The 26,279-nt window shown below is 60.7% G+C and overlaps 2 protein-coding genes across 2 annotated transcripts; one reads left to right on the forward strand and one right to left on the reverse strand.

The window, feature by feature from the left end:
- Positions 1 to 43: 43 nt before the first annotated feature.
- ARR3 (arrestin 3) lies at positions 44 to 5,555 on the reverse strand. The gene is made up of 15 exons (XM_065643277.1): positions 5,539 to 5,555; positions 4,997 to 5,027; positions 4,757 to 4,817; positions 4,330 to 4,374; positions 3,588 to 3,787; positions 3,433 to 3,492; positions 3,109 to 3,176; positions 2,684 to 2,819; positions 2,503 to 2,587; positions 2,312 to 2,384; positions 1,686 to 1,823; positions 1,108 to 1,191; positions 792 to 815; positions 275 to 327; positions 44 to 57 (listed from the first exon to the last, which is right to left on the reverse strand). Exons 1-15 carry the CDS (start codon positions 5,553 to 5,555, stop codon positions 44 to 46), a joined length of 1,089 nt encoding a protein of 362 aa, XP_065499349.1.
- A 5,064-nt stretch (positions 5,556 to 10,619) lies between these two features.
- LOC135993346 (phosphatidylinositol 3,4,5-trisphosphate 5-phosphatase 2-like) lies at positions 10,620 to 22,002 on the forward strand. The gene is made up of 28 exons (XM_065643141.1): positions 10,620 to 10,769; positions 10,958 to 11,387; positions 12,393 to 12,456; positions 13,795 to 13,933; positions 14,009 to 14,159; positions 14,244 to 14,384; positions 14,524 to 14,611; positions 14,975 to 15,061; positions 15,318 to 15,425; positions 15,528 to 15,642; positions 15,815 to 15,921; positions 16,441 to 16,543; positions 16,909 to 17,105; positions 17,389 to 17,506; positions 17,598 to 17,694; positions 17,866 to 18,004; positions 18,098 to 18,197; positions 18,504 to 18,592; positions 18,778 to 18,859; positions 18,937 to 19,026; positions 19,131 to 19,247; positions 19,347 to 19,435; positions 19,676 to 19,763; positions 19,839 to 19,994; positions 20,122 to 20,209; positions 20,285 to 20,810; positions 21,085 to 21,203; positions 21,434 to 22,002. The coding sequence occupies exons 2-28, from the start codon at positions 11,251 to 11,253 to the stop codon at positions 21,564 to 21,566; spliced, it is 3,468 nt and encodes a 1,155-aa protein (XP_065499213.1). The 5' UTR covers positions 10,620 to 10,769; positions 10,958 to 11,250; the 3' UTR covers positions 21,567 to 22,002.
- Positions 22,003 to 26,279: the final 4,277 nt, after the last annotated feature.

The following is a 26,279-nucleotide window of genomic DNA, read 5'->3' on the forward strand; positions in this document are numbered from 1 at the left end:
GTGTTGGGGGAAATACTGGCTTAATGTATAAGGAAACATCACTTTACCTTGGCTTGTCTGTTGTCCGTATCCAAGCACAGCACAGGGAGGCGAGGATTGAGAGATACACATGCAGGTTAATACAGAAATGACATTTCAGCTAATGGGGCTGCTGGGGCAGAGCAGGGCCCTTGGCACAGTGGTGGCTGCATCAGCGTCACTTTTAGCAGGTCCTTCTGCACGGGGGCGGCCTTTTCGTCCCCCACGTGCTGGCAGCATCCCGGGCACTACTTACCATCTGCAGGCTTCGGGTGCATCAGGATGACGGGCAGCTCAACACCAACGTCGCTGGAAGGAAAAGCACTTAGAATAGGATCATAGAACATTTTGGTTGGATGAGACCCTCAAGATCATTGAGTCCAACCATTAGCTCAACTCTGACACTAACCCATGTCCCTGAGAAGCTCATCTCTGTGTCTGTTCAACCCCTCCAGGGATGGTGACTCCAGCACTGCCCTGGGCAGCCTGTTCCAATGCCCGACAGCCCTTTGGGGAAGAAATTGTTCCCAAGATCCAACCTCAACTTCCCCTGGCACAACTTGAGGCCGTTTCCTCTGGTCCTGTGGCTTGTTACTTGGGATAAGAGAGTCACACCCTCCATGCTACAGCCTCCTTTCGGGTAGTTGTAGAGAGTGAGAAGGTCTCCCCTCAGCCTCCTTTTCAATAAATCCTGTTTCTATAACCCCTGTTTCAATAAGCCTTATTTCAATAAACCCACCCAGTGCTCAGCCCCACAGGCAGCTCCCCCTTACCTGGAAGTGAGATCCCCCAGGATGCTGCGGCAGCGGGAGAGGAGGGACAGAAATCAGTCGGGGCAGAGGAGGGGAGGAGTTAGACTTTGCTTTATATTATAATAAGGTAGAAGAAGACTTATAGTCGAGGTGAAGGGCAGTGGTGATAGGGATGGAGCTGTGGGAGTCTGGGAGCTGCCCAGCACCCGGCTGCCCCACGGCCCAGGGCAGTGGGGCAGGGACAAGGGGCTACACAGCGCCAGTCCCTTCATCGTACAAGGTCCCACAGCACAGCCCAAGGGGACGGTCCCTGTGCCCCATGCCCGCAGAGCCTCACCCTCCTCGGGACACCATCAGGTTGACCTTCACTTTGTAGGACACCAGGATGCCCAGCACCTCCTTGTCCATGCCGGGTCTCAGGCTGTGGAGGAAGGCAGAGCAGAGCAGTGAGGTGCTGGCCATGGGCCACCACAGACCCCAGCCACCCCCCGCGGCAGCTCCCGGGGCTGTTCCCATGCCAATTTTTTTGTGGGGTGCACTGGGATTTAGCAGGAGAGGACAACACAACATGGCAGTAGAAGTGAGGGGAGGGCAGGTCACTTGGCCACAACCGCAGACCACTTTCTGGAGGCCGCTTGATCCACCTGAGCTGAGATTTACTCCCAAGACGAGACCCAGTGCAGCTCTGCAGAGGGATATGGGGACTTTGGGCGATGGTTGGGTCTGGGAGGAGATGGAGAGGTGGGTCTGTGGCCGTGGCATAAAATCCCTGCATTTTCCAGCTAGATGGGGAGGGCTCAGGCGTAAGAGTTGGGGGGGACCCTTGGTGGGAGCCCAGAGCATCCCAGCAGCAGGAAGCCATTGGAGATGGGGGAGGATGTGGTGGGGAGTGGGGGGAGCCCACCCGGCTCTCACATGGTGGTGGAGGCCAGGTTGGTGTCCTCATGCTTGAGCTTGCCGTCCAGAGCGAGGCCTCGCTTCTCACGGTTGGCCGAGAGCGTGGGGGTGACGGAGTATGTTTTGGAGAAGGTGGAGTTGGCCGCCACATTCTCGCTGGAAGGGGTGGGAGAGGAGAGCTCAGAGCCAGCCCCAGCATGGTGGGTGCTCAGCACCCACCGGGGATGCTCAGCGTCGCCTCAGGCACCTGGACAGAGCCAGACCCCCCCGCCCTGTCCTTCTCTCGCCGCTGCCTGGGCCCATTTCCTCCTTTCGTTCCCTTATACAACCACTTCTTTTTTTTCTCCCTGCTGCCCTCCTGGTTCTCAGGGACGCAGAGGCTGTGGCTGGCCCCAGAGATGCAAAGCGAGGAGGAGAAGCAGCCGAGAGGCAGCTGTGCACCTTCCCTAGGGACATCCCCAGCAGACAGCGGCTTGTGCTGGGGGGCACGTTGTCCCCAGCCCTCCCTCTGCTTCCTCTGCATCTGCTCTTCTAACCCTTTTTTTGCTGCAACCATCTTCCCCACCCCCTCTCCCCACCAATCTCCCCTCCTCCTCCTTTCTCCGGCCGCGATGCTGCGCCACCCCCAGCCCCTTTTTACTTACTTTATCTCCTCGGTGCACACAGTCTTCGTGTATTTATCCAGGGAATAGAGGACCACGTCTGTGATCTGATCAACTGAGGAGAGACAAGAGGGAGCAGCGCTGGTGACGCAGCAGAGACACGAGGCCCCATCTCCGACGGGGAGGCCGGGATGCGATGGGCGCCAAGATGTGCCCCTCGTGCCCCCTCTCACCTGAAATCTTAATTTTTTTCACAATCTTGTTGGTGGTGTTGTTGATGTTGATGTTCACGTTGATGGGTTCTCCGTGGTAGTAGATCTGTGGCAGGAAGAGGTTCAGTTAATGACCGGGTGTCCCTGTTCCTGGGGACGCATGTGGTGGCATGAGCCAGGGGACAGCCCCCCCGGTACCAACCTCCTTATCCAGGGAGGCTTCGAGGTGCAGGGGCTTGTCGGACATCATGAACTGCCGGGTGGTCTCCGACTTTGGAGCTGGCCCTGTCTTCATGGGGGCAAACTGGATCTTGCGGATGACGAGGCGCACCGAGTTCCTGCAGGGCGAGAAGCTGTCATCCCCGGCCCCCCCGGCAGGGACGTGTCGACACTTCAAGGGGGACATGCTGGCTGTCTTTGGGGACATCACTGTGTCTCTAGCCAAAGGATGCAAGCTGCAGCCTGCTCTTAGGATGTGGTGGAAGCTGCCACGGGGACAACTGTCCCTCCTTCAGTGGCACGGGCTGACGGCAGGTCCTCGGCCTGACCCCTAAGCTGCGCACCCCAAAACAATCCGGTGGTTTGGTTTTAGGGCCATGGGGTGGGAAAGGGATCCCCTGCAAATACCTCTTGTGAATTTTCTCCTCCAGATTTTCAGCACAAAATCCTTTGACCTCGAAGTCCACGCCGCAGGCCTGGGGGGGACACACACTTACGGTCACTAGACAGGAGAGACTCAGAGCTGCTGAAGGTTTAGATTCATTCCCCTCCTTCCTCCACCACATCCATGAAGATCCTGGTCCCAAACCCAACCATCCTTCCTCCCCAACCCTCACCCCATGGACCACGTCCCCATGAAAGAGAAGCAGCTCTCAGTTTTGTCACCCCACAACTTAACTGCTTGCCAGGTGAAATGGGTCTGGGGGACACGGGTTGGGGACAGCAGCTCACCTTCCCAACATCGTCTGGTCCTGGCTGGAGGGTGACCGAGCAGGGCAGGTTGGGGGCAATCTGGGCAGAAAAGACAGAAAAAAGCAAATTAAGAGAGATGAGCCCTGGTGCACCCCATGGAGGTGTGTGGTCAGGAAGGGCTGAACCCCCAGTACCTCGAAGGTGAAGGGGTAGGCATTCTCCCCGAGCTTCTTCAGCAGCTTCTCCTGCAAAGGAGTGAGGGTTTTGGGTACTTGGTCCGGCACTGGTGGGAAGATCTGGGTGGTCAGGACATAAAGGTCCTTCCTGAAGGTCAACCCGATCACGTCAAGGTCATCTCGGCCGTAGCGGAACGCACAAGTCAGCGTCACGTAAACTGAATCCGGATGGAGACGGAGTGGAGCGGGGTTAGGGGAAGGGTGACATAAAGGGAAGGCACGGCAGGAAAGGTGTTGAATAAAGAGAAAGAAAAGAAAAATTAATAACTCTTTAGGAGAAGTATGACTCTGTTATCAGGACCTGGACCTCAAACGCTAAGTATAAAGTTAACAAGATCATAGTTAACATAGTTAACAAGATCAACAAAATCATAGAATATCCTGAGTTGATCTCACAAGGATCATTGAGTCCAACTCCTGTCCCTGCATAGGACAACCCCAAAATTCACACCGTGTGTCTGAGGGTGTTGTTGTGTCTTTCTGCAAGGCACACGCAGCTTCAGAGCTGGTGCCCCAGGCAGAAGAGATGAGAAGGAGGCCACCTTCCCCTCCAGGTCAGTGCCATGGCTCTGATGGATGACAAGCTGTACACAACCCATTGGAGTTTTAACTTGAGTGCTGTCCCAGGTTACTTGGCAGCTTTGTACCGGTTTCCATCCCTTCCCCTTAGAACGTGGGGTTTTGTGTCTTAATACAATACCTTTTCTGTCCTTTAGGTACTCTGGGTCGATCAGGCAGACTCCATCTGCAATTAAACAGAGAAGGGCCGGTGAGCTCAGCCACCAGGAAGATCTTTGCAAAAATACAGTGCTTTTTAAGCTCAAATAATCTGCTCATCAGCTGGGAAGGTGATTGAGGGGAGCTGCTGGTCAGGGCAGCAGCAATGCTTCCCCAGCATCTCCACCAGCAGCACGGCTGGCTTGTTTTGCAAAGGGACTTTATCCATTTCCCCACCATTTTCCTTTAGGGTATTTGCAGGAAAACAGGATGTTTGCTCCTCCAGAGCTGCCCTTGCTCCTCCTGCTCCAGCGGGAAGCAGAGGCGGCAGCCACCGGCACAGGCACCGGTCCGCCCCGACCGCTCGCTGCCCCTGCGACCCCCTGCACAGTGGGCACAGCCCCACTCACCTACGGCATCCACTGTCTCCACGTGATCCACAAAGTCTCTCTTCCCCAGGTAGATGGACAGCTGGAGGCAGCACAGCCAAAGAAGAGAAGGGAACGGGTTAGAGTTTGCCATTGAATTGGCCAAAACGTTCAAGCCCTGGGTGGTGTCGTGGGGCTCGTTAACCCTGTCATTAGCACGTCAGCTCCAGGCATCGCATCTGAGGGTTTATAGAGGTCCCATCTCTGTGTCCGTGGACTCACCTTGCTGTTGGGGCTGGTCTTCTTGAACACCCTGCGGAGGAAGCACAGACAGACGGGTTGGGCATGCCCGGGATGAGGCTGGATGAGGCACAATGTGGGGCAGGGAGGGATGGGGGGACATTCATCTCCCCGGGGCAAGGAGGGGAGGGCGTCCCTGCAAGCGTGGTGCATCTCCAAGAGCTGCACCAGAGCGTGCACGGGATGTCCTGGCCTTAGGGAGCTGAGTGTCCTGCAAATTCAGAGCCAAACTGGCTGCCCCGGGGGATGTCCTGCTCCTGAGCTCAGCGTGTGCCCGTCGAGGAAGGGGTGTCTTAAAGGCAAGTGAGAAAGCACGGACACGCAGGAGAAAAGAGAAGCTGCTTTGGTGGCTCCACGATGGCTCATTCCATCTTACGTTCTGGCCCATGGGGACAGCGAGTGGGGGAAAACAGGGGTCTCATTATCTCCGCCTTCTCCTGCTCTGCAGTACCCTTGCTCCATCCCAATTTTAAAAAAAATATTTATATGTATATATATATACTTATATATATAAACACACTTACTTTGCTCCGTCTGCCATTTTAATTCAGCAGCCACGCAGGTGGGGATCTGCGGGGAGAGACGGAGGGGAAGCGATGAGGTGGTGGGGAAGGGGCAGTGCCGGCCATCGCCAGCCAACGGGACAGAATCCATCACCAAAAAGGCAGAGAAGAGGAAGTGGAAGAGAAAAACGGAGAGCTATGCCCCAGGCAGGGCAGGCTTCAAAAAATAGGAAGCACAGGGGTGATTCCAAAGAGAGTGAGTTCAAGGTTGGGAAACGCAAGGAAATGAACAAAAAGGCTTATGGAGTTTCAGTTTTATGAATTTTTCTTGTCTGCAGGAAATTGGCTGTCATGGCTTAAGGGAAGGAACAGGCTCATTTTGTTCCGTCACTCAGGGGAGAGCGAGGAAACCACAGGCAGAACGGTCAATGGCAGCTCAGCCTCCCCATGGGCAGGGTGGTTTTGGGGTGCGCGGCCCTGACTGATGGTCCCTCCGTCCCCATCCCTGTCCGGCAGCCCCAGAGCCAGTGCCCAGCCCTGTGCTGCCCACCTTTGGCTTGATCGAGCCTGGCGGCCCGAATTAAAATGTAAATATCACACTGATCACCAGCTGACTCGTCGGGAGATTAGATGGGATGAGCTCAGCTTCTTAAAGTTAGGCAGCTCAGACATTAGCAAAGCTTAAACCCAGGTAGGATTTTAAGCCCCAGGGTTGTGTGGGCAGAGTTGCCTCTTTATGCAACCACAGAGATAGAATCACAGAATCATAAAGTCATAGAATCACACAATCATTTCAGTCGGGAGAGACCCTGAAGATCATTGAGCCCAACCATTACCCCAGCCCTGGCACTGCCCCATGTCCCTGAGAACCTCATCTCCACATCTGTCCAACCCCTCCAGGGATGGTGACTCCAGCACTGCCCTGGGCAGTCTGTTCCAATGCCCCACAGCCCTTTGGGGAAGAAATTGTTCCCCAGATCCAACCTCAACCTCCCCTGGCACAATTTGAAGCCGTTTTCTCTTGTCCTATCCCTTGTTACTTGGGAGAAGAGAAGCTGGAAAGGAAAAAGGAGTTGATATCGGGCATGGGAGATGATCCTCTTTCCCAGAGGAAAACAAGGGGTTAGTCCCGAACACAGGATCTTTGATGCCCTCCAGTGCTGTGGGATATGAAGCTGGGGCATCCTCACCTGCTGGGTTTCTTGGGCAGCAGCAAGAGAAGATGCGAAGGGAGCGGGAGCAGAGCGGTGCCGTGGGCTGAGCCCTCTGCAGAGCCCGAGCACTCGGGACGAGGTGATGAAAAGTGGAGGAGAGAAGAGCTGAACTCCTGCCCATCTCCCAAACCCCAGAGCAGGGAGCTCAGACCCCTCCTGACTTGCCTTAGCTCTACTATGCTGACGCCTCCACCCATGCCCTGGGGCTTGGCCACGCTGAAATACTTTTGGCCACATTTTTCCCCCTTCAGCCCCAAAACACCCTCCTTTCAGCCACCATCCGGCAACAACATCCCTGCCTCAAAGCATTTTACAAACCAGCAGAGCCCGTGCCCCAAAGTGCTGGCAGGGCCCAGGCAGCACTCACCTGTCAGATGGACAGACGAACAGACAGATGCTCTCCTCTTCTTCTTCCAGCACGTTCCAGTGCAACCCAGTCACTACGGGGCTGCTCCCAGTCTTGCTGCTTCTTATATCCCCCCCGGGCAGTCCCTCCCCTGGCATCTGATCCTGGGGTGTGTGTGTGTGTGCTTCGTGGGAGAGGGACTTTGGGGATGAATCCTATTAGTTTATTAATTGGAGAGACGCTTCATGAGTAAGAGTGAGCTATAAATACGGCTGCTGCCGGAGCCCTGAGAAAGCAGCTTAGGGAAGATTGGCAAAGCGGGCTTAGGAGGAAGGTGATGGTAATTGAGGTGGAAGCTCTGCTCCTGGTGCGCTGGGACACGGGCAGGGGCACAGATTCCCATGGGGACTCTCTACAACTGCTCCTACAGCAAGTGCAACGAGGGTGGATGGAGGTGGCAGAGGGATGGGAGGGACCGGACAGGTTTTATCCCTCTGTTACGCACTTTGCTGGATGGGGAACAGATGGACAGGAGGTGCAGGCAGCTTCTTGCATGGCCAACGTCTGGCTGGTCACCTAGGGGTGACCTGTGGTGGCCCGGGGCACATGGGACACCCTTGCCACGAGGATGCTGATGTACAAGATGATGGGGTGTGGGGCTTTGCTCCCCCCAGTGCAGCAGTGAAGGGACGGCCACCCCTTGGTGGTGGGATATGGACCCACCACTGTCCCTCAGCACCACTGGGTGATCTGCTCAGCCCCACATCATTTCATAACATCACAGCCTGGCCTTGCCTGACCCGATTAGTGCATCGTTAATTCAAGGTTTGCTGCTGCAAACAGAAAACTGCTGGAAGCGCAGAGTGGATTTGCTGTACGGTCAGGAGAGAAGCGCTCGCTGTTGCCGTCCATCTGTGGATGTTGCGGGATGGATGCTGGTCCCAGGGATGGGGGACAGAGCCCAGGTCAGCCTGGGGACAGCCTGCACGCTGCTCCAGCAAGGCCCCACTCATCTTCCTCACCTCCAGCATCTCCCAAGCCCTCGCTTGCCTGGCCAGACCCTTCACTTTGAGCACCACACACTTGGTTCAGGCTCAGCACACCAAGTCACAGCATTCCTCTCACTGCTGTGCCTCTACCCCCAAGCTGCCAGCAGCCTCCTCCAGCACCCTGGATCAGCAAAACCACCTTTATCACCTGGGTATCAACCCCTCCCAAACACAGCCCACCTGTGCCCTCAGCCCCGTGGGCCACTGGGAGCCACCACAACACGCCAGCCCCACTGCCCGGGGCTTTCGCTGTCCGCACACGTTGCCCAGGACTTGTGATCTCTTTAATTGCACACAGGGGAGCTGCTTAGTTTGCAGATTAACAGGCGCTATTTCTGTCAAGGTCAAGGGGCCACGTGAACTGCGACCTTCCCGCTGGCAGGTGGAAGAGGAGGAGGAAGAAGAGGAGGAAGAGGCAGCCCCACCTGGCTGCCCGCTGGCTGCCCCCAGAGCCGTTCCTAGAGCACCTAATCCCCAACCTTCTGTTTGTGGTTCTTCGTTAGGCACTTAATAAAGCCCTTGAGTCCAGTTCTGTTCACAAGGGTTGTGCTCATAGGCTCTGTGACCGCAACGAGAATGGGGAGCTGAGTTTACTGTGGGAGGCTTGAGCTCAGTTTGATCCTGACTGGGCAGATTCAGCCAGAGAGACCATGCCCAGGTTGGGGAGCAGATATTTCTCCCCCGAAAACGATGGCAAGACGGACAGACCACATTCCTTCCTGCACTCACACCGTGCTCAGAACCAAGTGCCGGGGGAGGAAGCTAGCTGGTGGTAAAAATAATAGGGAAATGTGAGAGGACTTCTTCCTTTTTCCTGTTTAATAAATGGCCAAAGGCTCCTCTGAGCTGCCTCATCCCACCCATCCCTCCTGGTCCATGTGCTTTGTCCGCAGGGCCTGCCCTCCGAAGGGAGCCCGGCTGGATCCAGAGCCACCCAGCACGCTGGCACCAGTGAAGCCCCAGTGCCTTCCAAATTACGAGCGTCCCAGGTGCTGGCCGAGCTCCCCAGTGCTGGTGCATCTGGCACCGTCCCGGCACCACAGCCGCATTACGTAAACACCTGCAGCCAGCGCCACTGATTGCTCAAAGCCCCTCAAAGCTCCTGGTCTTCCTCCCCTGATCCGCATTAAGCAGTGCAGACAGCATTAATCTGAAGCCAGGCACCTTCGCGGCTCCGGGGAATTATTGCTGTGTTGTTAAGTAATGGGAGGGTTTCCAGAGAACACACATTGCTGTGTGTTCCCGTGGTCAGAGATGCAACTTCTGCTGTGTGGCCCGGAGCCACCAGCCCAAAACCAAGGGGGCTGCCCGACTTCTTGGTGGCCCCAGCCACATGTTCCTCTCGAGGCTGGGAGCCCAGGGGAAGCCTCGGCAGGGGCTTTTGACTTGTCTGGGCTGCTGGTGGGGTTGGTCCCTTTGCATTGGGCTCATGGCTGCAGGGCACAGCTCGTGATGCCGAGGGTGGCAAACAGCCAGGAGAGCAGCTTTGCATGGCACTCCGTCCTCATCCTCATCCCCATCCCCATCCTCATCACTATCCTCATCTTCATCCTCATCCTCCTCTGGCAGGAACCCACTGTTCTGTCTCTCCCCAGAGCAGCCCTGGCACTCCTGAGCAGCCCAGAAGCAGACGGTGGCAGCTGCTCATCTGTAATTAATTGGTGCTAATCACCCTGGCGCAGCTCGAGCCAGCCGCTTGCCCGCCGGCACGTGCAGGGCCGCTCGCTGCAGCCACGAGGAGCAAAACTTCTGGGGCTGCGCCCAGGAGCTGCAGGAACCCCGGTGCTGTTTGCAGCCGGGAAAACAGAATCATAGAGTTGTTCCAGTTGGAAAAGACCCTCAGGATCATCAAGTCCAATCATGACCTAACTCTAACACTAAAGTATGTCCCTAAGAACCTCATTTATATTGCTTTTAAACCTCTCCAGGAATGGTGACTCCACCACTGCCCTGGGCAGCCTGTTCCACTGCTTCACAACCCTTTCTGTGAAAATTTTTTCCCTAATATCCAAAAGCTTCTTTTCCTTCCCTGACCGCTTCCCGGGAGCCCCTGAACCCTGATTCCCTCCTCGCCCGGAGGCAGGACACCCACCGGTGGGGTGACACGGATGTGATGCCGGGTACCCGGCTCGCTCTACAGCATCTTTTCTCCGTGCGCATCAAACCGCAAAGCCCCGTGGCGGGCAGCCAGCTCCCCGGGAGCAGGCAGCTCATTTGCTGCAAGCTGCCCACCACCTCCGACATATTCCAGGGGCTCGTTGCCGAGCTCCTCTCCCGGGGTCCCGCCCGAGGGACGGGGCTCCCCCCGCTCCGTTGCCCCCGGGACGAGGAGCCGCGGGTGGCGGCAGAGCCCCCGCTCCAGGAGCGCTCCCCCTGCACCCCGCCGTGCCGGGCCTCGCACGGCAGCGGGGCTGGAGGAGGAGGAGGAGCAGCGAGGAGGCTGGTCCGGGCGGCGGGGCCGCGGGGAAGGAGGAAGAGCGCGGCGGGAGGAAGAGCGAGCGGGTGAGCCCGCCCGCTGGGTCCGGGCAGGTCGGTGGGTGCCGCCCCGACGGGCAGCGGGTGCGGGCAGGGCTGAAAGCTCAGCTCAGCGCCCGCAGCACCCCCAAGAGCCGCAGGAGCCCCAAATCATGTCTGCAAGGGACGGTGAGTGCGTGGGGCGAGGCCTGGACGCCCCGTGTGTCCGCCGGGATGCCGGCATGGCCAGTCCGTGCCGGGCACCGGGGCGGGATGGTGGCCCCGGGGCGGGATGGTGGCCCCGGGGCTGGGTGACTCCCCCGCGGGAAAGGTCCCTTCGCTGATCTCCCTGTCTCTGCCCACCATGCGCCCCACAGGCTGGAGCCCCCCACAATGAGGAGCGTCTGGACCCCCAGCTTCCCCCAGCTGCCCCTTCGATCCTGCTCCTGGCCGTGGGTCACCCCGTCCCCATGAGCATCACCTCGGCGGCTGCTTGTCATCCACTGGGACCTCCAGCCGCCAGCTTGCTTGGGTACTGGGGGGCTGGTCTCCCCACACCACCTTCCCCAGCCCACCCCAGGGGCCAGCCCATGACCAGTATCCCCTACTGAGCCCCGACGTGGAGCTGGGACTGGGACAGAGCACAGCCGGAGTCCCGCGGTTTCAGAGGATGGCGGCAGCAAGCTGGTACCACCGGGACATCAGCCGGGTGGTGGCGGAGGAACTGCTGGCCAAGGCCGGGCAGGATGGCTGCTTCTTGGTGCGGGACAGCGAGTCTGTGTCGGGGGCATATGCCCTCTGCCTCCTGTGAGTCACCTGCCTGGCTTCTGCTCGCCACTCCTCTCTCTTGTCCCTCTGTCCCTCTCCCTGCTCCAGGTTCCAAAACCTCGTGGAAAAGCCTTCTGCAGGGATGCTGGTGGGGTGCGTGGGGTTTTTTTCTTTGGCATGGGGGTTTTCAATACAATCACCCAAGTCAGACCAAGGGAGAACCCCGTGTCTTTGGGAGGAGGCAGAAGCCCAGTCCAGCAGCTCTGCCCAGCACTGGGGTCACTGAAGGGAGAACCCACAATCCAGGGCACCCCAAGCCCTTTGGAGCTGCCCACTGGCCTGGCCCCACGCGTGGGAGAGGCTGATTCGCATCACCCTCCTTCTGCGAGAACAAACGTCTCCTCCCACTCCTCCAACCCCAGCGCGGCCGCATCCGGACCCTGACGCCCGCTGTTAACATCTCCCTTGCCGGGACATGGGGGGTCACATGCCCTGCCACCCATGGAGGCCCTCGCCTTCAGTTTACAGCCCCCGAGAGCGCTGCTGCTGGGGCTGCCTGCACCCCTTCCTGCTGCCTGCACCTCTTCCTTGTCTGCCTGCACCCCTTTCCTTGCTGCCTGCACCCCTTTCTTGTCTGCCTGCACCTCTTCTTTGCTGCCTGCACCCCTTTCCTTGCTGCCTGCACCCCTTCCTGCAGCAGGGAGTGCAGGGGGTGGCATCTCGGTGGCTTTGGAAGGATGCCACTCCTGTTCCTTCGGCTGGCATGGCGTGCGGGGACAAATTGCAAACACATGGTGCTGGCGAGGCCTGGCCTTGCGGTGGCCCTGCCTGCTGTTTGGAGCCAGGGGGACGCCCTACATCCTCCCCTGCAAACGGGTGCAGATGCAGAGCTGAGGGTGATGATTTATTTCCAGAATTGAGAGCTCAGTTCCTCTCTCGGCAGAGGGGACGGGGTGTTTGGGTGCCAGGCACCCCCCAACGCTGCCACGTGCCCATGCTGTCGTGGTGGGGAGCCGTGGGGGACCCTTGTCTGCTCTCTCCCAGGTTCCAGCGGCACGTCCACACCTACCGCATCCTTCCCGATGATGAGGGGCTGCTCTCTGTCCAGGTGGGTGCTCAGGGGCCGGGTGCTGCTGGAGTGCACTCCCTGCCCTGGTAGTGCTGCTGGCTGCGAGCTGGGACGTGGGCAGGATGCAGGTGCAAAGGGACCGCGGCGTTCACCTCCCCCCACCGTCCCCTGCAGCGTCTGCCCTCCCCGGCACTGCAAGCGGTGCGGTTTGCTTTTTGCATGAGCTGCCAGCACGGCAGGATGCGAGTACTTTGCAGCCACCCCTGTGGCACGGGGTGGCCGGGGACGGTGCCTCCCCACCACTCTGGCTGGCACTGCCAAATGCTTGTCCCCTCCCTGCCATGTCCCCTGACCCAGCCTGGCCACATGGCCTCAATACCTGCAATGTCTGTCCTCGTGACGTCTGTCCCGGTTGCCGGCCTGGCCTCGCTTACCCTCTGGTGTCACTACATGGTTTCTCCTGGTACCCATCTCTCTGCAGCCGCCCCTTCTGGCCCCTAAAAAGAGCATCCCAAGAGTCATAGAATCACAGAATTACTTTGGTTGGATGAGACCCTCAAGATCATCAAGTCTAACCGTTACCCCAGCCCTGGCACTGCCCCCTGTCCCTGAGAACCTCATCTCCGTCTGTCCAGCCCCTCCAGGGATGGTGACTCCAGCACTGCCCTGGGCAGCCTGTTCCAATGCCCCACAGCCCTTGGGGGAAGAAATTGTTCCCAAGATCCAACCTCAGCCTCCCCTGGCGCAACTTGAGGCCGTTTCCTCTGGTCCTGGCGCTTGTTCCTGGGGAGCAGAGCCTGACCCAACCTGGCTCCAAGCTCCTTTCAGGCAGGTCAGAGATCAGAAGGTCTCCCCTCAGCTCCTGTTCTCCAGCTGAACCCCCAGCTCCCTCAGCCGCTCCCATCACACTTGTGCTCCAGCCCCTCACCAGCTCCGTTCCCTTCTCTCAACTCTCTCCAGCACCTCAAGGGCTTTCTTGGTGTGAGGGGCCCAAAACTGACCCCAGGATTCAAGGTGCCCAGTCCATGGGGACAGTCACTGCCCTGGTCCTGCTGGCCACAACGTTCCTGATACAAGCCAGGATGCTGGTGGCCTTTTGGCCACGTGGGCACACGCTGGCTCATGTTCAGCCGCTGTCACCAACACCCCCAGGTCCTTTTCCGCTGGGCACTTTCCAGCCACTGAGCCTGTAGTGTTCATGGGTGCAGGACGTGGCACTTGACCTTGTTAAACCTCATACAACTGGCCTCAGACCAATGATCCAGCCCGTCCAGATCCCTCTGTAGAACCTTCCTGCTTTTCATCAGGTTAACACTCCCACCCACCTTGGTGTCATCTGCAAACCTGACTGTGCTTCCCCCATCTTTGCCTCCGCAGACCATCCAGGGCATCCAAGCCAAGTGCTTCCGCACTCTCCCCGACCTGATCGGCGCCTACCAGCACCCCAACAACGGGCTGGTGACACCCCTGCTCCACCCCGTGCACCGCACCAGGCAGGCGGCCAACGAGGACTCGGGTGAGCTGGGGAGGGGACAGTGGGGACCGCGAGCGGGAAGGGGGTCCCACTGAGCCGGCTGTCCCCTGCCTGCAGACGGGGAGGATGGCCAAGGCAGGGGGCACACGGCGAGCACGGTGCCGGCCGGGGGAGCCGGGACGGGCGGGTGGCTCAGCACTCCCATCGCTGGCCGGACCCACATCTCGCAGCAGCTGCACCAGAGGCTGCAGGAGCAGATCCACAGCAGGTAATGCACCCCAGCGTGACAGGGACAATGGGGTGGGCACAGCCACCCCTCCCTTGCCACTGTGGTGCCCACCTCACCTTGCAGCCCAGCCAGCGACTTCATGGGCTTCATGGCCGAGTACCTGAGCCACCACCTGCAGCTGGACCTGGAGGCTCTGCGCCACGGCCACCCACAGCTCCGCCACCTCAGCACCGCGCTCGTCACCGCCTGCCGGGCGCTGCACAGGCAAGTGGCCCGGGGAGGTGTGGGGGACACAGCCCCTGGGGCCACCTGCCTCGTCCCTGTCCCCTTGGTGGTGGCTGAGCGTTCCGCTCGAGGCTCAGGACACCGCATGCTGGCTCTCACCGGCTTCTCTCCTCTGCAGCGAGATCGACTGCACGCTGGCAGGTCTGGAGACACTGGCCAGGGTGTTCGACCCCCCTGCGTCCCCTCGCAGCCTGGCCAGCGAGCAGGTGAGTCCCCTCCAGCCAGCCCTGGGTGCTGTCACACATGCCTGGGTGCAGCTGGTCTGCGGGGGAGGCGGTCAGGGGGGGTTTGGTGCGGGTCGGCACCCATAGGTGCTGCATGCCCCGCGGTGCTGCTGGCTGTCCCGGGGTGCTGCATGTGCTGGTGTCCCCGCAGCTGGCAGAGGGGACGTGGGGACAAGCAGGGACTAATTTCTGCACCCACTCCTGGATTCGGTGGTGTGGGGAAGCTGTTTCTCTTGCCAGACTCCAGGGACCCCCACCTCTTGGAGTGCAACCCAGACCAGTGGGGAGCAATCTACTTGTCCAGTGCCATGGTGCTGCTCCAAAAATGTCTGTTCTTCCCCTCAGGGTCTCCTGACCAGCGATCCAGACCTTGAGCTGCTCCTTAACAAGATATCCACAGTCAACCATCTTCTCTCTTCACTGGAGAAGAAGGTGCCTGCCTGTCTCCCTGTGATGCTGGGCTGGGGACACCGGGTGGGGTGCAGGGGGGGGACATGGCCACTGCTCATGGTGCCCCGGGCTGGGGAACCTTGATCTGCTCCAGCAAACCCCTCACCCCAATAACCCCTCCAAAACCAAGCTGCTGGGGGTGGCACAGCCCTGGGGTGCCCCTTGGGGCAGGACAGGCTGGCACAGGGTTCTCCCAGTTAACCCAGTGGCCCCAGACTGGTGCCCATCTCCCCGGCAGGTGCTGAAGTCGCTGCAGGAGACAGTGTCGAGGCACAACCTGGCGCTGCCCAGTGTGGTGACAGCCCCCGCTCTGGCCACCAAACCCCTGGCTGTGCAGACCTTCGAGGTGAGGGCATGGGGGGCCCTGGCATCGCTGCTGGGGCAGGGCAGGTGCGGGGCCAACCCGCGAACCGTGTCCCCAGCCCACAAACCACGTCCCCATCCGCAGGTGAAGGCGGGCAAGTCACAGCGGGCAGCCCTGACAGTGGACGTGGAGTCGGGCACAGTGACCGTCACCAAGAAGGGCAGCGGGTCCCCGGAGGAGACCATCCCACAGAACAAAAGTACGGGGCTGCTGACCCCCGCCCCAACCACCGCCGGGGTGCTGTGGGGCTGTGGGGTTCCCTGGCGCAGGCCTGATGCCAGGGTGGTGGGCTGCACAGCCAGTCGCACCCCCAGTCCCACCTCACGTGGGAGGGGGATGTCACCGTTGTCCCCCTGACACCTGGCGTTCAGTCCTGCAGCTGATCAAGTACCAGAGTGTGCAGAGCAAGGTGAGGCTGGTGTACGACCGGGAGCCACAGAGGAGCCTGAGCAGAGACTTCGTCTTCCCCAACGCGCGGGTAAGCGGCACCGGCTGCGCTCACCGGAGGTTCCGGGGGACACAGATCTGTCATAGAACCACAGAATCATTTTGGTTGGAAGAGACCCTCAAGATCATCAAGTCTAACCATAGCCCACCCCTGGCACTACCCCATGTCCCTGAGAACCTCATGTCCGTCTGTCCAGCCCCTCCAGGGATGGTGACTCCAGCACTGCCCTGGGCAGCCTGTTCCAATGCCCCACAGCCCTTTGGGGAAGAAATTGTTCCCCAGATCCAACCTCAACCTCCCCTGGCGCAACTTGAGGCCATTTTCTCTTGTCCTATTGCTTGTTTCTTGGGAGAAGAGACCAACACCCTCCATGCTACAACCTCCTTTCAGATAGTTACATAGGGACACAGCAAAAGGGTATTCTCAGGGTTGAGACCGCCCCTGCAAACCATGTCCTATGCCTGGGGTGACATCCCCCTGACCCCACCACTGGCACCTTCTGGGGCGCTGCGTCTCCTGGCTCCCCAAGACACCCGTATCCTCCCACAGAAGCGAGAGGCCTTCTGCCAGCTGCTGCAGCTGATGAAGATCCAGCACTCCAACCTGGACGAGCCCGACCTCATCTCCGTGTATGTCGGGACGTGGAACATGGGTAAGGAGCCAGGAGAATATCATATTATCCTGGGAGGTCATCACGACTTGTGAACCTGGGTGGGTTTTGGGAGGTGAGGAAGCCTGAGGTCCAAGCTGGTGGGAGGAGGAGGAGGCTGGAGAAGACCCCAACCTGGCTGCTTTTTGGTTTGTCTGTCCCATCATGATCTACTTGCCCAGTGTCTTGGGAGAAATCGGAGGAGCTGCCGTACTGGGAGGGTCTGGGTGGTGGCAGTAAATCCCAGCACCAGTCTGGGATGCGCATGGGGCTGGCATGATGCTTCTCCTGGAGATGTGTACAGTCTGGGGTTGGAGAGGGGTTCGAGGATCTGTCCCCCGCGGTGACCCGCTGTCCCCGGCTCGCAGGCAGCACCCCGCCGCCCCGCTCCCTAGCCTCCTGGCTGACCTCGAGGGGCTTGGGGCGCACGCAGGACGAGACCACCGCCTGCATCCCCCACGACATCTATGTCATCGGCACCCAGGAGAACTCCCTGGGCGACCGCGAGTGGGTCGAGTTCCTCCGCGCATCGCTCAAGACCCTGATGGCCATCGACTACCGTGTGGTAACCCCGGGGTGAAGCCTGGACCCCCCTAGCTGTGCCTAAAGCTAAACCCCACCCACAGCAGTCTCAAGAAGCCACCACCCCAGGGCTCTCACCCCCAAACCCAGGGTCCTTTCCCACCCCAAATTCAGCCCAGGGAACCTCCTGTGCCCCATGGACCCCATGCAGGGATTGTCCCCCCAGGAGCCCCCTCTCAGGGGTGGTTTGCCTCACCTTGCTGCTTCTCGGCCGTGGGGCGACGCGGGGGGAGCAGACAGGCTCAGCCCCCTGTTCCCCCCAACAGGTGGCTCTGCAATGTCTCTGGAGCATCAAGATGGTGGTGCTGGTGAAGCCCGAGCACGAGCGGCGCATCAGCCACATCCACACCTCCAGTGTGAAAACCGGCATCGCCAACACGCTGGGTAGGGCTGAGGATGGGGTGGGAGCGTGTCCCAGAGCGAGGGGACATCCCAGGGACCCCCCCAGAGCTCAGTGCCCAGCACATCCCTGCAGGGAACAAGGGAGCTGTGGGTGTCTCCTTCCTTTTCAACGGGACCTCCTTTGGCTTCGTCAACTGCCACCTGGCCTCGGGCAGTGAGAAGACTCACAGGTGATGGAGGGGCTGGGGGGGACGGGGCTGCCTGGGCACAGCTGTGTGTCCCAGGGCGCTGGAGGAGCCCTGGGCAGCTGTGGGCTGTCCCTGTCCCCACCTGGCTGGGGCAGGATGAGGATGGGGTGTCCCTGGGGAGGTTCACACAGTGCTGCTGTCCCACCCACACAGGCGTAACCAGAACTACAGTGACATCCTGCGCTCCCTGGTCCTGGGTGACAAGCGGCTCAGCGCCTTTGACCTCACCCTGCGTTTCACCCACCTCTTCTGGTTCGGGGACCTCAATTACCGCCTGGACATGGATGTGCAGGTGGGATCCCACAGAGCTGGGGATGGTGACACGCTGGTGACACTGCAGGGGTGCGAGGAGCCAGGGTGACCATGCCGTCCTCCCCCGGCACAGGACATCCTCGCCCATGTAACCAAGAAGGAGTTTGACGCCCTCCTGGCTGTCGACCAGCTCAACCTCGAGCGCGAGAAGAACAAGGTGTTCCTGCGATTCCGTGAGTGTGGGGACAAGGACTCTGCTCCCGCCACCAAGCTAGTGGCACCAGGGTCCCGCAGTCCTCTCCCTGTGCCACTGCCAGCTCAGGGAGGTGCCCGGTCCCAGCACAGCTCTGCACGGGTGCCCAAAGCCTGGGGGACCTTGATGTGCACCCCCTGAGAGATGCTCTGAGGTGGCCAGGGGTGCCAGCCATCAGTGTGAGCCCTGGATGGGGACAGTGACACCCCATGAGGTCTCTCCCTGGCTGGCTGCAGCTGTGGGGACAGGCAGGGACACTGTGCCACCTCCATGTCTTGGTTCCCAGGTGAGGGTGACATCTCCTTCCCACCCACGTACCGGTACGAGCGGGGTTCCCGCGACACCTACATGTGGCAGAAGTTCAAGCCCACGGGGGTGAGTTCCCAGAGCCCCCCGAGCTGCAGTACATCGCTGGGGGACGGGGACAGCAGGCTCGGATGGTGCCAGGGGGGCTTGGTGGGAGGTAGCTCACTTTTTGGGGTGCTGGGTTGCTTCTCTGGGCTTGAGGAGGGAGCCAGACTCAAGGAGACACTGGAGCCAGCTGTTTTCCCCATTTTTAGGTGAGGATCAATGTCCCCTCGTGGTGCGACCGCATCCTGTGGAAGTCGCACCCGGAGACGTACGTGGTCTGTAACTCCTACGGTGAGTGAGACCCCGGGGCAGGGGTGGGACCCTGGGGCTCAGGGACTGTCACCCAGCTGCCCCCTCCCACCGTCCAGGCTGCACTGATGACATCGTGACGAGTGACCACTCACCCGTTTTCGCCACCTTCGAGGTGGGAGTGACATCACAGTTTGTGCCCAAGAAGGGTAAGGGGCTGGGGGCGTCTGTCATCCCCCATGCCTGGTTTTGGGGGAGCCCTGACTGCGGGTGCTCGGCTGGCACACGCCGACCCCCCGGTACCTGCCTGCAGCTCCCAGCTCCAGCCCTGAGCCCCTGGCCTGCATTGAGTGGGAGAGCATCGAGGTGATCGTCAAAACCACCAGCCGCAGCAAGTGCTACATTGAGTTCCACTCCTACTGCCTGGAGGGTGAGGCGTCCCCCCGGCGCCGGGATTTCGGGGTGCTGGGGGTGCTGCGGGGGCGAGCCAGCCCCGGCTGGAGCTGTGACCCCCGCTCTCCCCCAGCAGAGGTCCAGCGGAGTGGGGAGAACACGTCCCAGAGCTGCGACATCCCTGGATTCCTCAAGCTGGGCTGGTCTGCGAAGCATCTCCCTGCGGTATGCACTGGGGTGGGGGGCAGATGCTGCCCCCACCAGCCCTGGAGCACCCTCCTCCCTCCTTGTCCCCATCCCACAAGCATCCTCCTCACCCCTCAAGCGTCTTCCTCCCTCTTATCCCTATCCCTCCCACTGTCTCTGCACCCTGAGCCCCAAGGGGTGTTGGGGGCTGTCACTGTCACCCCCTGTGCCACTCTACCCTTCAGCAGCCCCCCCAAGAACCCCTCTTTCCACATGCAGCTGAACCCCATCCTGCCTGACCTGGAGTACCTGGGGGACCAGCACCTGCTCCTCAGCGTCAAGGGTGTGGAGAGCTGCGAGTCCTACGGTGCGTGGGGGACGGCGGCTCTGGGGTGCTGCTGCATTCAGGGGGTGCCAACACCGGCGTGTGCCGTGCCCGCAGGTGAGTGCTGCATCGCCATGAGATCCCTGATCAGCAGCATGGCCCAGCAGTTCGAGACCTTCCTGTCCCACCGCGGCGAGGAGACGGGCTCCATCCGCGGCTGGGTGAAGGTGCGGGTCCCCACCGACAGGCGCAGCACCCGCGAGAGGCTCTACGGTAACGGCGGCCGTGCCCTGGCCCCCTCCCATCGCCCTGGGTCGGGGGGGGCTCAGGGACACCTCCAGGCACAGCATGGGGTATGCAGTGACCGGCGGGGAGAGACCAAACTTTGGTGCCATTGCAGAGTGGATCAGCTTTGAGGAAGAGGAGGAGGATGCTGAGCCAGCGGCAGACACCCCGCCATGCCCCACGCCCCCCCCGAAGCACCCCAGGTACCCCAGCCAGGCTCAGCCCCCCCCAAACCAGCCAGGGGGTGATGCTGAGCCCACTCCACCTGTGCTTCGCAGGAGCCGACCCCGCAGCCTCCCGGAGCCGGCTGCCGGCTACACCAACCCCGCTTACTTCATCTTCGAGGGCGTCCCCAGCACCTGGGCCCTGGCCCCTGCTGCCAGTGAAGCCCACGACCAGCAGCCAGAGAGCCCAGCTGGGGGCCAGCGGCACCGGAGCCCCCTTGGGGCGCGGGTCCCCTCGCCCGCAGAGGGAGAGCAGGGGGGTAGTCGGCCCCGCTGTGTGCCGGGGGGCCCGTCCCCGTCCCGTGGGTGCCCGCTCAGCCGCCCCAGCACGGGCCAGCTGAACAGACCCAAATCGGCCATCCTGGCGAGGGACACGGCAGCACTGGGCGACTGCTCGCTGACGGCACTGCACATGGCCACCTGCCTGAGCCAGCTGGACCGAGCGGCCCCCAAACACGGGGGGGACAGCCGGAAGACCCTTCTGCGCCAGACCCACAGCGCTCTGGAGCCACCGCCGCGGCTGCGCCGGGAGGTGCCGAGGTGCACGCGGGATGCTCACCAGCATGGCCAACCCAGAGAGGTACCGCTGTGGTCCCCATGGGGCTCTGGAGCTCAGGGAGGGGCTGGGAAGCTCAGGGAGGGGAGGGGACCTGCTTTTGGCCATGAGGCCACCAGCAGATGCCAGGTCCCATCCCCGTGGCAGTGCTCTGCCTGATGGAGCCACCATGGGACATGGTGGAAGGTAGAGGAGCAGCAATGTGCCCCACTCATGCGGGGTGAGGATGTGAAGATGGGGACATCATGATCCTGCTGTGACACTGCTGTCATGTGTGTCCTTACTCTTCTTTCTCCAGTGGCCCTGCGACAGGGGTGAGTGGTCCCACGGTGTTGGCAGGTGCCTGGGTCACCTTGGCTCGCGGCAGGATGTGGAAGGGCAGCAGGAGCGCGGCTGGGACCACCTGGAGACGTTCAGGTACCCACAGGCCCCGGAACTCGGAAAACAGGGCACCACATGGGCCAGCTCCCATGGCCCCGGTTCCCTGGCAGAGCCCTGCACCCCAACGAGGAGAAGTGGGATGGGGATGCGGCAGGGCAGGAGGACATCAAGTCCTCACATCTCTGTGGATGCCCCAGGGCTGCATGGGCTCCCCGCTCCCTCTCGGTGGTTCCCCCAGAACTTGCTCCCCCTCACTCCACGCACACAGACATCACAGAGCGGGATGTGCTGGACACGGCGACGCTCAGCCCGACCCATTCCCGGCTCGTCCCCAGCAGCCTCGGTGAGGGCCCAGCGGTGAGCGTGCCACCGAGACCCAACCTGAGACCCAGCACCTAACCCGGACCCCGGCACCCACCTGCACTCTGCTCCCAACGTGTCTGGCCTCACCAGTAAGCAACTGGTGTTTCTCAGTTGGAAAGTCTCAGGACGCTCCTACAGTCATCGGGACAGACACACTCTGTCTCCGTCCTCCCTCCCCAAAGCGACGGACCATGCTGAGCCTCACCAGCAAGGAGGGACGGGGAACACAGGAGATGTTGAGGCCAGTTGGGAAGTGGGGACCACTGGGTGCTTTGGACCTCAAGGCTCAGCCTACAAGGGCACAGCGGCACCTGTGGCCAGCCCAGCCCTGCACACCCTCGTGCCTTCGGCCTCGGTGGCCGCTCCCTCCTCACCAGGCTCAGCCCTGGCTGGACACCGTTCCCACAGGACTTTCTCCTACAGCAGCCGCTCCTGAGGCTGCGGTGCCGCTGCCTTATGAGATCCCCTTGCTGTCCCCATCCAGAATAAAGCCTCAGGGACACCAGCGGGGGTGTGCGAGGTCTGGTTCTGCACAGGGCTGAGGAGGGAGGGTGCCCAAGCCACGCCAGGTGAGCCGGGTAGGGGCAGCACCAGCTCCCAGTTTCTCAGCTGCTCCAGGAGCATCGCCCCCCACCTTCCCCTCATTTATTCGGGGAGCCTGCAAACCCCGGCCCTCCTGGCTGCCCTTGCCTGGTGTCCCCTGTGGCTTTCGCACGGGGCTGGGCTGGCTTTGCTTTCGGCCGGTTCTGGCGGTGCCATGGGTCACCCCAAACCCACGAGCTCTGCCCACTCAGCCCTGCACACCCGGGGACCCCCACGCTCCCCCTCTGTGCCTGAGCATCCCCGGGCTGCTCCTGCCTCCCACCTCCTGTCTGTGTTCCCCACAAGCTTTTGGCCATGGTCCTCCACATCTTGGGGTGCACCCGTTTGCCCCATTTGTCACAACACTGGCATGTTCGTACAGCACCCATCCTTTGCCCACCTGAGGAGTTAAATCCCATGGACGAGGTGCAGGGGACACACAGTCCCCTCAAACCACGGGGACACCCTGACGAGCATCGTCCTGGCTGCTGCCACACCGACGTGGCCCAGGTTTTGGGGACACTATGCCCAGGCTGGCCTCAAGGTGGCAGTGGCCACCTTTGTCCCCAGGATCGCCCCGCGAGACGGGAGTGCCAGCAGGGCAGCACCCCAGGGTGGGGACACCACCGGACCCCTGTGTCCCCAGCAGGGCAGGGAGGATGCCCAGGGGGGCGAGGGGCCGTGAGCCCCGTGGGCAGAGGCTGCGGGCCCCACAGACGAGGGGCTGTGGCCCCTGTGCTTGAGGGACCGTGGTCCCCATAAACAAGGGACTATGGTCCCCACGAATGAAGGGTCACAGTCCCCACGGCCAAGGGTCCTTGGCCTCTGTGGACAAAGGGCTGCGATCCCATGGGTGAGGTGCCACCTTCTCGTGTCTGGGGGGGCCGTAGCTGGCCCGAAGCCTGCGAGGGCAATGGAGAGGACGGGTGTGCAGCGGGCAGGGACGCGGGCAGGGACGCGGGCAGGGGGCACTGCGGGCTCCCGCCCCCGCCTCCGCCCGCCTCCAGCCCTGCCTCTCCGGGGCACTTTGCTCCCGGCGGCGGGAGCGCGGCACGGGCACTGACAGCGCAGCACGGCCAAGGACAGTCCCCTCCCCAGCCCCCGGCATGGCCCCCGGCCCCACGGGGGACAGGTGCACCCCAGGGGGGCCCCGCTCCTGAGAGCCCCCCCAGCCCAGGACCACAGGTGAGCCCATGCCTGGGGGAGATGGTCTCGCCATGGCTACGCAAACCCAGCCGGGATTTGGGGGGCCCTATGGGAAGCAGCTTTGGCCCCCCAAGGGATGGAGATGGGGCCCCCAGGGCTAGATAGGTGTGGGGTGGGGGTCAGCTTGTTCTCCTCATCCCTAAATCCCTCTGTGCATCCTCCTCCCCAACACGCTACTGCCTCCATCACTGAGAGCCTTCATCCTTCCTGCTGCAGCCACCTCCTCACCTTCACCTTCCTCTCCATGCCCACAAATTGCTGCCTCCTCGCAGGGTGAAGCTGCCCCTTGGGTGCTGCATATCAGGGTCCTGCCCTTCCCCAGCGAGCTGGGGGGACAGGGACAGCCCCCCAACCCCTCATCTCCCGCCCCACTGAGAAAGGGGGTCACCTCAAGGTGGGGTACACGGTGGGGAGCGAGGGTGTCCCTGGGGAGGAGGCACCGGCGCCTGGGCAGCTCATGCTTTGACTGCTCTCGCAGTCAAAGGGAAGGATTGAAAAAGAAATTAGGTCACGCTCCCCTTGTGCAGGGGCTTTGGCTGCACGAACCACGTGGCGATTAAGGACAAGGGTCCTTCTGCAGGATGTTTTGCATAATTTCCCCTTGTTTTGCAATTTCCCAGAGCTTAGGCGAGAAGAAAAGCCCTGTTTTTCCTCTGCTCCAGCAGCAGCCAGTCCTGGGCTCACCCAGTGCTGTGTCCCTCGGTGGCCACTCACTCACCTCCAAAATCCGCTCTAGTCCCCTCTCTGAAACTCCTGCCCGCTACACCACGATCCCCGACCTCCATCCCGTCCTGCCAGCGGGCAGGACTTTGGCTCCAGGGCAGAGTTTGCCTTTGCTGCCCCACTCATTCCTATCATCGATGCTTTTCCAACACTCTGGTAAATCCCCAGGGCAGGGGGATGTTCTTGCCACGGGCAAAGGATTCCCCAGCATCGCAGCCCTCGTGCATCCCCAAAACAGGCTGGGCAGGAGTGAACGTCACCTCCTCAGCTCCATGTCCTTCCCTCTCCTGCTCCAGCAACGAGCCCGAGCACTCAACTCAGACCCCACCAGGGCTGCAGTCAGTCCCCCCTTGGAAAGCCCATGGCCAGGGAGAGCCTCGGTGGCGACGTCAGTGAGGAGCAGGAATGAGCCTGGTGGTGACGTGTCCTCGGCGTGGACTGATGTGAATCAGTGCTTTAAAACACTGATTTTGACCGTGATTAAGATAAGGAAGCAGGAAACCTGCTGAGATAAAGCTTGCCAAATGTCATCTTCTTTTGCGTTTTTAATTTTCGGTGGTTATCCTCGAAGGAAGCTTGCTTAGGAATTATTAAATCCCACTGCTGAGCAATGACCCTGCTCAGGCTTTATCCGCTGGCAGACCCGGGTACCTGCGCTCTCCTCCAAGCAGCCCAGCACCATGCAGCTGCTCAGGCTCTTTTTTCTTTATGCATATCTTACACCAGATTATTATTTTTTATGTGTTGGCTTCTTCATATCTTAGTTGTTTGTTGGCCTGTGCCGTGGGCATTGGCTTTGGTCACTGAACCTTGTGGCACCTCCGGTCTGGTCGGGCTCAAGGCTTCATGCTCACTTGCACTTGGAGGTTAGGAGAGGAAAACAAATCTCCTGGTGCCTCATGTCCTCAGCAGCGTCTTGGCTTGGGGACACGCAGCCGCTGGGCTGGGACCAGCACAACAAGCACAGCACCGCTGCTGGCACCAGCACCCTGAGGCTCAGGGTTCCCTACTGGCTGGTTTTCCCTCCCGATTCTGTGAAAACAGCAAATTCTTCCCACTGTTAATGTTTGATCAGGACCTGCCTCTTGCTCTCTGAACTCCTCCCGGTAATAAAGCCAGGCAGCTGCCCGCACCCGCTGCAGCGGGGAGGAACCTGCCGGGAGTTTGATGTGAGCCCGAAGCTGCGACTCAGCCCACAACTCAAACAGAGAGCACGCGGGTGTGCGTGACACCGAGGGACCGGTCCTGCCTGCCCATCTGCCTGCTGTGTCATTTATGATCATCTCTGTAAACCCAGGGATGTCTCTCGAGGCTCTGCAGGGATGGATGCAGCTTGGCTGAACCAGGATACACCCTGCGAGATGTTCCTGCCAAGGGAGCTTGTCACGAGATGCCACCAGGACACACATCTCTGGGGTGAAAGCGAGGGGGATGATGAGGGAGCCAAGGGATGAAGGACCCTGAGAGGACGCAGCCTTCTGCCTTGTACCACCAACACCAGCATCATCTCCCCAAACCCCGAGTCTTCCTGGTGCCATCACCTCCTGGGTGAGCTCTGGACCAACAGAAACTGGAGACAGACCAGCGCTCCCTCCATCAGATATGGGTTGGGCTACACCCTTGTCTCTGCCTACAGCACGGTGGGCACTCCTGCTCCCAGGTTACTCATCTGAGCATCTGTCCCCACCAGCAAAAGCTCCAAAATTGCTTTGCCAGGAATGGTGGTGGGTGTGGAGGGACCACGGCTGGGCAGCTCCACTGGTCCTTTGCTGGACACCGTGATGGTGGCAGAAGGTCCCTCTCCCCACAGGCTCTGAACTGCCGACATCCCGAGGGTCAAACGCAGCCCTTTGACAGCTCCTCCGTACGCCTCAGCCCTGGGGACCGATTTGCCAGGAGGACACGGATCCTTTGTCCTGATTCTGTGTGAGGGGACCCGTCCCGCCTTGCACTGTCCTGGGCTGGGACTTGGCTCCAGCGCAGCTCCTCTCCGCAGGGCTGAGCTCATCCCTCTCCTATGGAGAATACCCAGCAGCTGGAGGCCCCTCGCCGCCCAGGGATGCTCTCTCCCAAAGGCTCCTTTTACAACCCCCTGAGGATTTCTCCCGGCCATAATACTCCCCCAGACAAGCCTTTCTTCTCCTCCTGCCTTTCTTCTGTCAAGGAGCCCCTCTGGGACCAGCAGCATTGTCAGGATGGTGCCAATTAGGCTGAGCTGGCACCGGCTGGGGGCTCCTG

This window comes from Caloenas nicobarica, chromosome 12, assembly GCF_036013445.1.
Source record: "Caloenas nicobarica isolate bCalNic1 chromosome 12, bCalNic1.hap1, whole genome shotgun sequence".
In the NCBI taxonomy this organism is placed as follows: Eukaryota; Metazoa; Chordata; class Aves; order Columbiformes; family Columbidae; genus Caloenas; species Caloenas nicobarica.